This window comes from Vicia villosa, unplaced genomic scaffold (genome assembly GCF_029867415.1).
Source record: "Vicia villosa cultivar HV-30 ecotype Madison, WI unplaced genomic scaffold, Vvil1.0 ctg.000114F_1_1, whole genome shotgun sequence".
Classification (NCBI taxonomy): domain Eukaryota; kingdom Viridiplantae; phylum Streptophyta; class Magnoliopsida; order Fabales; family Fabaceae; genus Vicia; species Vicia villosa.
The window spans coordinates 548156-562420 of NW_026705022.1; the positions used below are offsets into that span (position 1 = coordinate 548156).

Sequence of the window (14265 nt, forward strand, 5' to 3'; positions counted from 1 at the left end):
CTGCAGTTTACACTATAAAATAAAAATGTACTGAAATAAAAGGAAAAAGAAAAGTAATTCAATGTCAATATAATATATGATATTATACCATACAAAAGAAATTATATCACAAGAATAATAGAGAACTAAAAATACATTATAAATGAAATACATATATTAGACAGTAGAGAATTATATATATATATATATATATATATATATATATATATATTTATATATATATATATATATATATATATATATATATATATATATATATATATATATATATATATATATATATATATATAAAATACAAAAACTAAGTGGATTATGCCAAAACTTAAGTTAATAAATTAATTATTAAAATTCAAAATGTTAGATGTGGCTGTGTTCAATTGAATTTGGAAAGATAATAAATTAATTATAAAAATTTAAAACTTAAGTTAAATATGCGGTTTGATTCGGTTCCGTTCGGTTTCGTGAAATAAAAACCGCAAACCAAACCAAACCGTGCGGTTCAGTCCAAAAACCATCCAAAATCATCCAAACCAAACGCGGTTTTTTGCGGTTTCGGTTTGGATTGGTTCGATTTGCGGTTTTGCTTTTGGATTGGTTCGGATACGATCACCCCTAATTCAACTAATGTTTAAATAGACTAATAAATTAAAAGATCAATGAGACTAAATCTTTGTTTGCATTGACTTATTTGAAATTTGAATTGACTTTGTAACATAAGTTTGGTGATTTTATTTGTTTAAGAGAGTGTATGAAAATAACTTATCGCATTGTCCATAAGGTTTTTTTAGCTTACTTTCATAATTTCTTCAAGGTATATAAAATTTATTTTTGTATTTTAATTCATAGTACAAAATACAATATAATAATAATAATAATAATAATAATAATAATAATAATAATAATAATGAATAAGTAATTTATCTTCAAAATCATAATCCTCCACTCTAAAAAGTGCACCAGTCAACTCCAAAGTAAAAGGACATGAAACACTAAAGTGGCCCGCCCCTCTCTAGTGATGAATTGCTTCTCTGCTTTTTTCCACGAGTCAACTCAAACAAACTTGAACTGAATTATTAGACCAACAAATATACACTTGGATAAGAAAAAATGCTGTATATTCTCTATCATACTCTTTCTAACAAAAATCATATTATTATTCACCTGAGTATAAGTCTCAACAATTAAGCAGTTTTATTAGTTACAGTATTACCCCCTTGTTTTTTTTTTAATCTATAAACTAAACAATTTACAGTATTCCTCTATTGTTTTTTTTAATCTATAAACTAAAAATTATAATCGCTAAAAACTCAAATACACAGTACCAGTATTTCATCAGTTAAGATATGATTTGCGGAATCTCTATTATAATAAAAAAATATATATTCTAAATTTATGGAATAGTAAGTGTTTCCAAACAATAAATATAAAATAAGATGCAAGTTGAAGGGAGATAACGTTGTTGTCATGTTATTTATCAAACTTTTTTTGTTATTTAGTGCATTTACCTGTTTTCCATAAAACTCAAACTCTCTTTATTCAGTTAGTGGACATTTACTTAACCTTTTTCTCTTCCTCTTTTTTTGGGCTCTGACATTCAATACTTCTCATCAAGTGGAAACTCCTGTCAGTCACTAGTTACAATCTGTTTTGCATTATATTATTCATCCATGTAGCTGCTATTGCTGCTTATACTTCAATATTGTTCCCTTGTTTTTCTTCAACCATGGCTTTCTCTTCTTCCTGCTTTTGCCATTCCAAGGTACACTTATTTTGTGTTTCATATGATCTTAATCTTACTTATTTACCAGGGAGAAGGGACAGTGATACGTCGACACTTATAAAAATTTGAAGAAATGAACTAATTGAACATAATCATATGTATATGTGTCGTGTCAGTCTCGGACATTGATACGACACTGATATTTGCTAGACACCAAACACACATTTCATCAGAAGTGTCGGTGTTACCGAGAGATCATGTAATGTTTTCGATTATAATGTTTACATAACTGTTTTGTATCTTCAATTGATGATTGTTGCTTATAATTATGATTTTGTTTCTTAAAGATTGATTACTTAGGGAAGAAAACAATTTGGAATGGCACTGATCTTTGTCACAAACTCATTGTGAGAAGTAGAATCAACATAATGAAAGATTGGAGTTTCATAAGAGGATCAAGAGTTCTTGGGAAACAAAAAGCTATGAGATTGGCATCTTATAGAAAACCAAGTCCAGTATATGCTTCATGTAATCCTTTTTCACGATAAATTGACGGTGTAAAAAATCTTTACGAGTCTCGTTTAGTTTTCCATATTATTTTCTTCTGATTTTTCTCTATCTTCATGTTGCAGTGTTATCTGGATCACAAATTGCTAGCACTGCCTTTACAATAGGAACAACAGCAGTACTTCCATTTTACACTCTCATGGTTCTAGCTCCCAATTCTGACCTAGTATGTTTCTTACTATACATGAAAAAATCTTCAATTTTTCACCTTCATATTTTTTTCAATATACTAAAAATCAATTATTGTAGAGGTCGAATCAGATATTGAACCGATGAAACCTCTGATTCTTGGTTCCACCGCTTTTAACCGTTCGAGCCATGACAAAACTATGCTTGAATTGAACCGCTCAAATAACCGAGCTGTAAATTGCTGTTTTATGGTTCAACCGGTTGAATCTCTGGTTCAATTTTCAAAACAATGTTGAAGTCTTAGTTCAATTTTTTGATATTTTTATTTTCCTAGTTCATCATGCCTAATTCATTTTCTTTGAATACAAAATTGCAGACAAAAAAATCTATGCAAAGTAATGTTCCATATGCAATACTTGGAATTTTATATGCATATTTATTGTATCTTTCATGGACTCCTGAGACAGTTGAACTGATTTTTGCAAGTAAATACTTACTACCAGAGGTGTGCATTAATCAATAAAATTAAACTTTTCTTTTTCATAATAGTTATTACTATATATCATTTTGATATATTTTGTTGCTTTGTGCAGCTAACTAGTATAGGAAAAATGTTCTCTAGTGAGATGACTTTAGCTTCTGCCTGGATTCACCTGCTTGTTATTGATCTCTTTGCTGCAAGGTTTTGCCTCTTTTCTAACCCTCCTCCAATTACATTACTTTCTCATCGACTCTACAAAGCATTGACACAGACACCGAACATGACACTGATGAAATTTTGAAAAAATGAAATATTAACTGAACACGAACCAGTGTTGTGTTGGTGTCGGATATCAAACATGTATTTAATGGTAAGTGTTGGCGCTACGTAGGTCAGAGTGAGACATGTTTATGGGATCAAAGACAAAATTAAAGCTTAATGTGATTATATTTTTGTGGATATACATGCAGGCAGGTATTTCTAGATGGACAAGAGAATGAGATTGAGACAAGGCATTCAGTTTCTCTTTGCTTGTTCTTTTGCCCTGTTGGGATTCTTTCTCATGTCATAACCAAAGCATTGACTACAACTACCGAAGAAAACAAATAGGATTTTTAGAGGGTTCATTGTTGAGCTTCTATGGAGCCAAATGAGAATTTTATTTCAAGTTTTAGAATATCATAAATTCATGTATGAGTGGAAATTACTACTTACTAGTCCTAAATGTCCTTGGAAGTTCTTTTTTACTCTATCAAAATGTTACATTATAAGTTGTTGGTTCTATCACAAATCTTTTGTTACTTAAAAATCACTTGAAATTTCAATCATGACAAACCTAACTTTCTAAAAGTAGAAGTTTACAAACACCATTGTCCTCATGCATGGAATCGTAACTTGATTAATGTCGATTTAATATATAAACGAATAGCATACTTCTAATAGTTTGATGGCCAGAATTGCATAGTCACCAACTCAGTTAGCTTAACGGAGCATACTATCATATGTTTTTATGATAGTAAATATAAATAAGATAGAAAGGAAACTAAAACATCAAACACAATACAAAGAATAACCAACTGTTTGGCATTCAATATTTTCATAAAAATGTATAGTCAGCTTATCATGATGAATAATGGTGTTATCTTTTTTAAACTGATAATTTCTTCTAAACTACACAAGGAATTCCTAGATTAATTAATGATCCTGTACAAGACAAAAACGATGAACTTTGTAAGCTTAAAGTGCAGTTCAACCTCCCTAAAAATCGGATTAATCAGAGCAAGAGTTTGAGCCGACAAGTTTTTTGCCACTGTAAGTCCCCGGAAGTCGCGGATAACGCCATTGTTGCAACTAGTAGTGCACAAAATGAATTTTCCAGAGATCAAGTGTTACTCATGATATAACAAAGGGACATATGTGTCGATAGAATCCATTCGATGCTTCCAAACAGCCTGTCAAAAAGTAGACAAACAAACTTGAGAATCCTTCAGATAATCACTTATTTTACAAAGAATCACTTAAAGGAAGCAATCAAGTTAACAAATCTTTCCAATTTCGATGAATACTTAAAACAGAGGCTCCGGGTAGAAATGCAAAGACACATAAAAGCAATGTAAGCAATTGAAAACAAAGTCATAAGTCACAATGAGGAGTTGAGAATACAAGTACTTCAAGTAGGTAGCGATGACATCTCCATTGGATTATCGAATTCTCCATTCAATAAATCTGATTTTCGGGTAGAATCTTTTTTATTTCGCTCCAATGAAGTTGCTTCATATATCCCTACATAATTCCATTGTAAAGAACATGTAATATTAACTTTTAAAAGACAAAAAATACGAGAAAGCTGATAAAAATGCATATTGAAATATAAATTTGAAGAGAAAAATTAATATTCAAAACATACCAAAACCTAATATTAAGCTGCAAACCACGAAGCCTGTGAGAGAAAAATCCATCTTGTACACAAACTCCATGACAATGATGCATGCACTAGCCGCCATCAAATGCCTCGGTGAGGAGAAGACCATGTGCAATCTACAATGAAAAGTATAAATTTCAGTATCGTCAACCACAATGTATTTTGAATCACCAAAAACTCATCTAACGAGCATAAGAAGTCTAGTGTTGTCAATTGTGGTTTGCGGAAAATAGCAGTCTGTTCAAATTCTGCTATGCATTGGTGCGATGCTACTATATAACAGCTATTTGACATTTTTCGTAGTGAATATTGTATAGCTGAACAATAACGGTTCTTTCAAATTCTGCTATACTATAGTGCTAGAGCGCTACTATAGCCCTTATTTAACAACACTGAAGAAGCCTAATATCATGGTATACCTCTCCTCTGCAATACTGTCAGCATAGAATATCACAATATTTCCAAAGAGAATTGTGCTGAAGAAGGCCCAGGCCGAGAATGGAAGTTTCCCGTTGCTTTCGGAAGGTGATCCCTGAAGGAGTCAAAGGAGCAAGATGAAGAGGATTAAAGAAATCGTCATATGTTGTCAATCAGGTCAAAACAACACAATTCTATAAAGAAATGAGCCTCTCCTAATTCAGACATGAAATAGAAAACACCATCGCAGAACTTACTATGATTACGTCCCACATGGCAATTGGAAACATAAAACACGTCGCAGAAGCAATAGTTAAAGCATGGAGCCGCCTTTTAAGTTGATTCTAAAAACAAAAGATATTCCGGTTTAGATATTAGGGCACACGTAAAGCACCTGAAACCAAAGAAAAAGCTAATTGCAAATTACATGAATGTTAGTACCTTGATTGAAACGCGCCTTGCGATCACTCTCCTAAGTGCTGATAGGATACCAGCAATAATAGGAATTAACATATGCTTCAAACCCAATACGTGTTCTTTCTGAGCCTCAGATTCCTCTCTATCTTCCCAAGGTATATTCTAGTTAAGTTTACAACACTTTCGGAAAAGATAAAAAATGATGATAGATTTCACAGTAAAATTAGTCATTTAAGCAGTGTTTTAAAAACCGAACAGGACTTCACTGCGGTTTGGTTATTTTAGGGGTTTGATCGCAAATTTATCTTGATTTAAGGAGGTTGAACCATGACCTAGAGGTCTGGCCGGTTCGATGTCTTGTTCGGTTTTTAATACTTTGAATTTAAGAAAGAAAATAATAACAAAATGAGTAAGGATATAGAACGGAGAATATGTTGCTGTAGCCCATCCTTCAGATAGCAGGTAAAATGATGCACACATGGCAACTAGGCCACCTATCTGGTTCAAAAAATAAGAAAGTATAACTACCAGATTAGAGAAGATCCTAAACTTCTTTTAAACATGTTAATCACAATCAGGACGGCACATAAGATCATCTATATATCATATAAGTGCTCATGTATAAGTCATTTCAAATTCTATAGCAAAAAATAAAAATAAAGCCAGACGGTTTTTATATAGGCTATAAGTTGTTTTCATAAGCTATCCTAGAGAGCTTATGAAAATAAGCTAAAAACAACTTATGAACATGTCATAAGATGTTTCCATAAACTCTCTCAAACAGCTTAACAAGTGCTTATGCAAGTAGACAAGCTCAAATAAGTCAATCAAACAGATTTCAATATATAACAGGAAACATGAATAAACTAAACAAACAATATAATTGGATAACCCTAAAGAAAGGATAGAGAAAAACAAAATCTTCATGAGACATCGTGAAACAATTAAGGAAACACTTACAGATTCCAAAAATATTAATCAATACAAATTAAGAAGAAAAGAGAAACATTTTGTAGAAAAATTTAACTCTTGGAGGATAAGTATCAAAATTAAATAGGAGTATACGGTTTCATAATTCGTGGTATCGTTTATATAACACAACCAGTGAAAGGAAGTATATGAAAGTATTACCTTTTTCCACAAATTGCTTCTCCTCCCATACAACACTCCAGAAAGTACTCCAAGAACAGCGCCAGAATACTCACCCAATATCGCTCTGAATTAATAAGAAAAACAATAACAGCAATGAGTTTATATACCAGTGAAAAAAATAAATTACTCATCAAATCAAGAACTAGTTATAACTAAATACAAACATGATCATGAAAAAGCTATATAATGGTGGTGCATGACATCAGTGATTCAATTGAATGATGAAAAACTGGAAATTGGTGATCTATGTGACTGAATGTTGTATCAATCAAAAGCTATTACATAGTTAGACTAACGCGCTGTTTCGATAAACAACTTAATTATAACATAAACGTTTATCATATGAGTGCTTATGAATAAGTTATTTCTATAAGAAAAGATGAAATAAAGTGAAAGTTGTTTCATAAGCTATCCTAGAGAGCTTATAGAAATATGCTGAAGATAGCTTATGAATAGGTCATAATCAGTTTTCATAAGCTCTCTCAAACAGTCTCAGAAGTTCCTATGCAAGTAGATAAATTCAAATAAGCCAATTCAAACAGGTTCTAAGAAATGTGACACATTTAAGTTGACAACTGAAATTTTCTTTGAGCATAAAACACCAACCTAACAGGGCCACATGATTTCAGTCCCTTGCCCCATAAGACCAGATACAGTGCTGTTATAAAACCATTTATTATCGAAGGCACAACCTGAAAAAAAAAATGGAATTAGTTACAGAATATGCATACCATGTTAAAAACTTAAAATTTACTTAGAATGTAACACTTATTCCTTTCTATTCTCTAGCGAAGTAGAAATTAAGTTTACCTGTGTATTAGAAAGTGGCCTTCCCTTCCAAGGCTTTTGCAAAATCAAAAATAGGATAGCTGCAGGAGCCAGACAGGCAAAAAGAAACAGAACAACTGAAGCTCCGGTCTGTGATAAGTATCGGAACATGGAGTATATTGACCATATCCTCAAGAAATTTGCAACAACATGAATTATCTGCAAGGGTGTGTGTCTACAAAGGAAAGAAGAAAAATGTAGCAAGAACAACAAGAACAAACCAAGTCAAAACTTCAAATACACAATCCCTCGTCTACAAAAGTATTATAATATGGATAGTAAATCAATAATCAGTATGGTATAGTAGAACTAGAATTTCAAGAAACTGGAAAATGCTCATGCACAATAACCACTAAAAGCATAACAAATAAACAGTACCCAGAAAACACAAAAATCATTCAATATTTTATTTTCTAAAGCGATTGAAAGCATTTACAACAATAACCAGAACCTAATCTACTAAGTAGTGTCGGCTACATGGATGAAATGATGCTACAATGTTATGTCATATATCATATCTCTATCCAACTCATTAATCTCTAGGTCTTTCTTAATAGTTTCTCTTATAATTTTTCAAGGTCTTTATCTCTCTCAAGTCTCAACTCTCAGGCGATTTGACTACCCTCCATTTGTTGTAGCCTATGTTTGGTTTGGCGTTTATGTAGCATTTCTCATGTTTCAAGGCCATTTGGATGTGAAAATAGAGAAGCTACTAGTTGTAGCTTTTGGCCATATGCACATTGTTAGGATATATTGGTTTGGGCCTTAGTCCAAACCAAATAAATAGGAGTTGGCTCAGTTAGTATTCTCCATATAAATAGGAGTGTATGGGGCAGTAGTTAGGTATGTTATTATTTTTCGTTTTTCATATTAGGGTTTGGGCAGAGGGAGAATCATCTCTCCATTGAGGAGCATTTGCTCTGGGATTATAGGGATCAATCTTTGTAATAGTTCTTAATTCAGTCAATTTTACATTTTCCATTTATCTTAATTTTTTATCCCTATCATACATACTCTTCAAATCTAAAGTGAAAACAAACACTCACGTAATTTCCTTACTACAGAATCTAGAAGTCTTCTCTCTACATTCCCAAACTACCTAATCCGAAATTCCACCATCTTTTCTATATAACATGTGCTCCCCTACCTATATCTCTATTGTTGTTTTTCGTAATCATGTTTTGTCTCATCTTACCACACATCCAATGCAACATTTCTATCGCTGTTACACTTAATTTAAATAAATATAAAGTAATTGAAAGCATTTAATACTGCAAAATGAATGCTCTTTAATCAACATCATTAGCAAATGATGGATTGAATCTCAACATTTAACTAGACTACAACTCTTATAATAGCTCTAAAACACTAACACAGTAGCAACAACCAGGTTCTCAAACAACTAAACCATATAAAATTCACCTTAAACCTTATGCACAGTTCAATGCACCTTACAGTACTCAAAATTGAAACAAACAAACATACAGCTTCAAAATATTCCAAATAAAACCGCTCATAGATCTTTCCCAATTCAAAAAATTCCCTTTTCCACATAATATGAACCAATGCCAAAAATTAAGCCATACCCAGAATCAATTACGACTAAATTCATCAACAAAAAAGAAAAATGATATATTTTGTGTTTGTTTACCTGAAATGATGATGAGGAGGAGAGGCCCGATCATCTGACAAATGATTTGGGGACATCATTGTTCTGGAAAGGTGAGAACAGAGAGTGATGGATGAAGTGTGAAGAGTGTTGTGATTTCAATTCAAATCAAAACAAGAATTTGTGGTTCAAATCACAAATTCATCGTTGATTTCTTCATTTTCTCTCGCTATTACAAAATGGGTTCTGTTTTTTTTTTCTCAAGTTTTTTTTCAGTTGAATTTTTTTTTGGGTTATTTGTTACTGGGCCCTACCAATGGAAAAAGTGAATCTCATCACTATAACACTCCCTTCTCTGCTAATCGCACCCCCGCAAATTTTAAATTGTACTACCATTACCAACTATCCTCACAACAATTTAAACACTCGCAATTAGAAATATAACTGATATTTAAGAGGAAATGGATGAGATAATGAATATATTTTTTAAGTAAAGATTTAATTTTTGTAATTCCATGCAGATAATGTTTGATTTATACCGAGAAAAAATGTAAATAATTAATTTTCTTTAGTTTTTTAAAAAATATATTAATTGATAAAAATAATTGGTTAAATTTGATTTATAACCTTTTGTCATAAAATTTAATTTTTTTTTAAAGCCAAAACAACAATTTATTGGTGGTACTTGTTGGGATTGGGCCAAATATTAATTACAAGAAGGTTTTGTTCAGTAATAGTTTTTTGGGCTAAGTAGTAGTTTTTTTATCTACATTTCCAAGTATTGATGCCCTTTGGGGTTTCTTTGATGTTGTTCACAATCACCCCATAGTGTGACTTATTGTTTTCTTATCTCTGCATCGTATTCTCTTGGTTTTTTAAATCGTCCTTCATCATTGCATTATCCCTTTGACATCCCTCCACTTTATAATTTTTTCAACCAGATTGTTACAGGTTGTGCAAACCTTGAAATTTTGGGCTTACATGTGCTTAGCCGTAATAATCGCATTAAGCATCGCCTGAGACAGGAATAGCCTTTTTGGCTCTAGGTAGTTATCGCCAATTTCCCCTTTGGTGTTTCTAAACCAAGCCCATGTGTTCCACTCATCGAGAGATTGGCATCGTAGTGATTTGAATTTTCGTGTTCTCCCAGGTATGACTTTTGTTGTTTTTTGTCATTGTATGTCTGTTGTTCTTGTTATTTTGGTTCTTCTGCATGTTCTCCTTACTGATGTTTTGTTTTTGTTTGTCCAATCTGTTAAACACTCCATTGTGAGAAATCTAGTTTTAAGAATCTGTAGGAACACAAAAGATGTTGTTCATTATATTGTATTATCATTTGTGCTAAAAGATGTTGTTCATTATATTGTATTATCATTTGTGCTAAATTGTTGATGTTTCAATCTTCTTTTTAAAAACAATATCTTGTAAACATTACCTTTGTAAATCTGTTGAGATTTGTATTCCTCAAGTGACTAGGTTGTTAGTCTGTATACTTGAGAGGGCTAAGGTATTTTTCTAAACTCTTAGAGGTTGTTTGTAATCTTTCAAGATTAGTGGATTAATTCCTTTTCTAAGGCGAGTCACCTTGGTGGGTGGACAGGATTAGCCTTTTTTAAGGTGAACCTGGATAACCGTGCCATACCCCAAATTTGCCCACCCCTTTAAAAAAAAATCTTAAAATTGAATTTTATAAAATTCTTTGGTTTATTTACATTTTGGGTTTTTTACACTAATATTTTGATTTTTTTAATTCGTCTTTGGTTTATTTACAAATGACATCTTGGGTTTTATGAATATTCATTTTTTCAAGTCTATTTAAAAATATAATAGTTTATTTAAAATTATTTATATTTGAAAATAATGCTTGCTCCTCCTTATACACCTTCAACTAACTTCCTATTTTGAATATATAAGCATAGCATAATTGGTAAGGAGTAAAAGCTTGAATGTATAAGGTCATGACTTCGAATCTCACACGTTACATTTTTTAGAATACTCAGCTTCTGATGATTTCATGTGAGGCCACTCTTTTCAATTTTTTAAAACTTTATTTTTGGCCAATGATGCTATATGAGGCCTTTCCCTTCTTTTTTTTTAAATACCCTAAAACCTTGTTTTAAAATTTAAATGCTAAATGGGTTCTCTTGAGTACAAGGGAGACAAAGAGTGTGTGAGATATTGGATCGAACTCTAGTATGGCCGAAGGGTAACTTCTTGGTTCGACAGGGTTAAGCATGAAGTCGAAGGTTGTTCACATGCTTGTGTCGAAGATACTAGGGTTGTTAGCATGTTAAATTAGGTTTTAGTGTTTAAACCCTAATTTGTTAAGTTAGCTTGTTTATTAAGTTGGCTTGTGTAATGGGCCTTGTGGAAAAAGCCCATTAGTTAGTATGTTAGGTTTTATTATAAATAGCATACTAGTCTCTCATCATTGCTAAGCTGCAAATCCTAATTTAGGGTGAGAGAGGTTATTTGTTATTCTTGTAAACCTGTAATCTTGTTTTAAGAGAAAGTAAAAGAATAGCAGTTATAACCAATATTTATGTTCTCCTCTTCTTCCTTGTCCTTTATTCATCCCTTATTTTATACTTTGTTCGTGACATTGAATTCACAACAAATTGGTGCGGTGAGCGTGGAGAAGACGCCTTCAACAAAGTATGAGATTGAAAAGTTCACCGGAGTGAATGATTTCGGTCTGTGGCGCTTGAAGATGAAAGCCCTACTGGTTCAGCAGGGTTGTTTGGAAGTGTTGAAGGGAGAGGCAGCCATGAATGCAGAATTGACGGCAGCGGAGAAGACGAATATGATCGAGAAAGCACACAACGCAATTTTGTTGAGCCTTGGTGATAAGGTTCTCCGGCAGGTATCAAAGGAGACGACGACATCATGGTTATGGGTGAAACTTGAAAGTTTGTATATGGCCAAATCGCTGGTAAATCGACTCTACCTGGAGCAAGCTTTGTATTCATTCAAGATGATTGAAGACAAAGTGTTGGCTGAGCAGTTGGATATGTTCAATAAGCTGATTCTTGATCTTGAAAATGTTGATGTGAAGATCGATGATGAAGATCAAGCGCTGTTACTATTGTGTTCTTTGCCTCGATCACATGCTCACTTCAAAGAAACTCTCCTGTATGGAAGGGAGTCCCTGACCTTTGAAGAAGTTCAATCAGCCCTGTATTCTAAGGACTTGAACGAACGAAAGGAGCATAAACCTTCGACTGTTGGCGAAGGTTTGGCCGTTAAAGGAAAACTCTTACGAAAGGATGGTAAGTTTGACAAGAAGAAAGGCAAAAGTCAGTCGAAGTCTTACAGTGGCGAAGCATCTGGCATTCGATGCTACTGTTAAGTGCCAAATTGAAGTTATTTTGTGTATGTAAATAGTGGCACTTATCGACGCTTTTTGTTAATACCGTTTGAATAATCCCCCGTTTTTGTGTAATTACGTTTACTTTACGAATACTTGTATTTTCATACACTTTTATACCGTTTAATAATTTTGTTGTATTTTTATAGGTATTCTTGTGTTTTCGGAGCCTTGAGGAATAAAGTGTTGAAGACACGGCTGCGAGAACAAAGAGGAAATAATTCTGCTGTTCTGGTGCAGCGCGCTACGCGCGCTGTAGGAGCAAAAGAATAAATTTTGGCAGAACTGAGGGCGCGTCGCGCCGGATTAGGGCGCGTCGCGCGCTAGGGCGGTTTGGTAAATTTATAAAGGGCGCGTCGCGCCGAAGTAGGGCGCGTCGCGCCCACTGCGAAACTCAGTTTTGTATAAATAGTTAATAACAGATTTTTCTGAGTTTTTTTATCACCTCTTCTTGACAAGTTGAGCTCTGATTCTTTCTTGGTAGTTTAGAGGTTTAGGAAACACCATTGGGTGCGACGTCATGTGAATTGATCATGGATCTGTCTCGATTTCATTGTACCGGTGAGATCTTTCTGGTTCATCTTCTCTCTTCCCTTTGTTTCATTCCAATGGTGGGTGTTGTATGTATATTTCTGAAGGATAGAAAAACACTTAGAAAGGGGGGGTTTGAATAAGTGTAGCTTTAAAAACTAGACAGATAAAAATAAATTGCACAGTTATTTTTATCCTGGTTCGTTGTTAACTAAACTACTCCAGTCCACCCCCGCAGAGATGATTTACCTCAACTGAGGATTTAATCCACTAATCGCACGGATTACAATGGTTCTCCACTTAGTCAGCAACTAAGTCTTCCAGAGTCTACTGATCACACACTGATCACTCCAGGAACAACTGCTTAGATACCCTCTAAGACTTTTCTAGAGTCTACTGATCCACACGATCACTCTAGTTACAACTGCTTAGTTCACTCCTAAGACTTTCCTAGAGTATTCTGATCAACACGATCACTCTAGTTCCTTACAACTTAATGTAATCAATTCTAAGAGTATTACAAATGCTTCTTAAAAGCGATAATCACAAACTGTGATATTTCTCTTAACGTTTAAGCTTAATCTCACTAATATATTACAACAGCAATGTAGTGAGCTTTGATGAAGATGAAGATTCTGAGTTTTGATTTGAACAGAGTTTCAGCAAGTTAATTTGAATTATATTGTTCAGGATCGTTAACCTTGCTTCTCATCAGAACTTCATATTTATAGGCGTTGGAGAAGATGACCGTTGAATGCATTTAATGCTTTGCGTGTTCCGTACAGCATCGCATTTAATGTTATACGCTTTTGTCAACTACCTCGAGCCTTGTTCACGCTGTGTCTACTGACGTAGCCTTTAGTAGCTTTTAACGTTCCTTTTGTCAGTCAGCGTAGCTTGCCACTTGTACTTTCTTCTGATCTGATGTTTGTGAATACAACGTTTGAATATCATCAGAGTCAAACAGCTTGGTGCATAGCATCTTCTGATCTTCTGACCTTGAAGTGCTTCTGAGCGTGATACCATCAGAACTTCAGTGCTTCTGTTCTCTTGTTCTTCTGATGCTTCCATAGACCCATGTTCTGATTCTGCTTCGACCATCTTCTGATGTCTTGCCAGACCATGT

The 14265-nt window shown here is 33.5% G+C and overlaps 2 protein-coding genes across 4 annotated transcripts; one reads left to right on the plus strand and one right to left on the minus strand.

Moving 5' to 3' along the window:
* Nucleotides 1-1581: 1581 nt before the first annotated feature.
* On the plus strand, nt 1582-3705 carry LOC131624342 (protein ABA DEFICIENT 4, chloroplastic-like). Of its 2 annotated transcripts, none has more exons than XM_058895293.1 (6): nt 1582-1759; nt 2068-2248; nt 2353-2453; nt 2793-2921; nt 3010-3098; nt 3368-3705. In XM_058895293.1, the coding sequence occupies exons 1-6, from the start codon at nt 1724-1726 to the stop codon at nt 3504-3506; spliced, it is 675 nt and encodes a 224-aa protein (XP_058751276.1). In that variant the 5' UTR covers nt 1582-1723; the 3' UTR covers nt 3507-3705. The 2 variants fall into 2 exon arrangements, with proteins under 2 accessions (XP_058751276.1, XP_058751277.1); XM_058895294.1 differs by lacking the exon at nt 1582-1759 and adding an exon at nt 1777-1979.
* Nucleotides 3706-3957: 252 nt separating this feature from the next.
* Nucleotides 3958-9486, minus strand: LOC131624341 (uncharacterized). Of its 2 annotated transcripts, none has more exons than XM_058895291.1 (11): nt 9284-9486; nt 7615-7807; nt 7411-7496; nt 6784-6868; nt 6072-6150; nt 5677-5807; nt 5493-5579; nt 5238-5350; nt 4804-4934; nt 4566-4679; nt 3958-4348 (listed from the first exon to the last, which is right to left on the minus strand). In XM_058895291.1, the coding sequence occupies exons 1-10, from the start codon at nt 9340-9342 to the stop codon at nt 4567-4569; spliced, it is 1077 nt and encodes a 358-aa protein (XP_058751274.1). In that variant the 5' UTR covers nt 9343-9486; the 3' UTR covers nt 3958-4348; nt 4566. The 2 variants fall into 2 exon arrangements, with proteins under 2 accessions (XP_058751274.1, XP_058751275.1); XM_058895292.1 differs by having other exon boundaries at nt 4560-4679.
* Between the last annotated feature and the right edge of the window lie 4779 nt (nt 9487-14265).

What these genes read in the sequence shown, in the direction of transcription:
- LOC131624342 (XM_058895293.1), top strand. Translation starts at nt 1,724, where the DNA reads ATGGCTTTCTCTTCTTCCTGCTTTTGCCATTCCAAG. An exon ending in AAGTCCAGTATATGCTTCAT is followed by an intron (nt 2,249 to 2,352) that starts GTAATCCTTTTT and finishes TTCATGTTGCAG; the next exon opens with TGTTATCTGGATCACAAATT. An exon ending in TAGCTCCCAATTCTGACCTA is followed by an intron (nt 2,454 to 2,792) that starts GTATGTTTCTTA and finishes ACAAAATTGCAG; the next exon opens with ACAAAAAAATCTATGCAAAG.
- LOC131624341 (XM_058895291.1), bottom strand. Translation starts at nt 9,342, where the DNA reads ATGATGTCCCCAAATCATTTGTCAGATGATCGGGCCTCTCCTCCTCAT. An exon ending in GGCCACTTTCTAATACACAG is followed by an intron (nt 7,497 to 7,614) that starts GTAAACTTAATT and finishes TTTTTTTTTCAG; the next exon opens with GTTGTGCCTTCGATAATAAA. An exon ending in GACAGTATTGCAGAGGAGAG is followed by an intron (nt 4,935 to 5,237) that starts GTATACCATGAT and finishes TTTTCATTGTAG; the next exon opens with ATTGCACATGGTCTTCTCCT.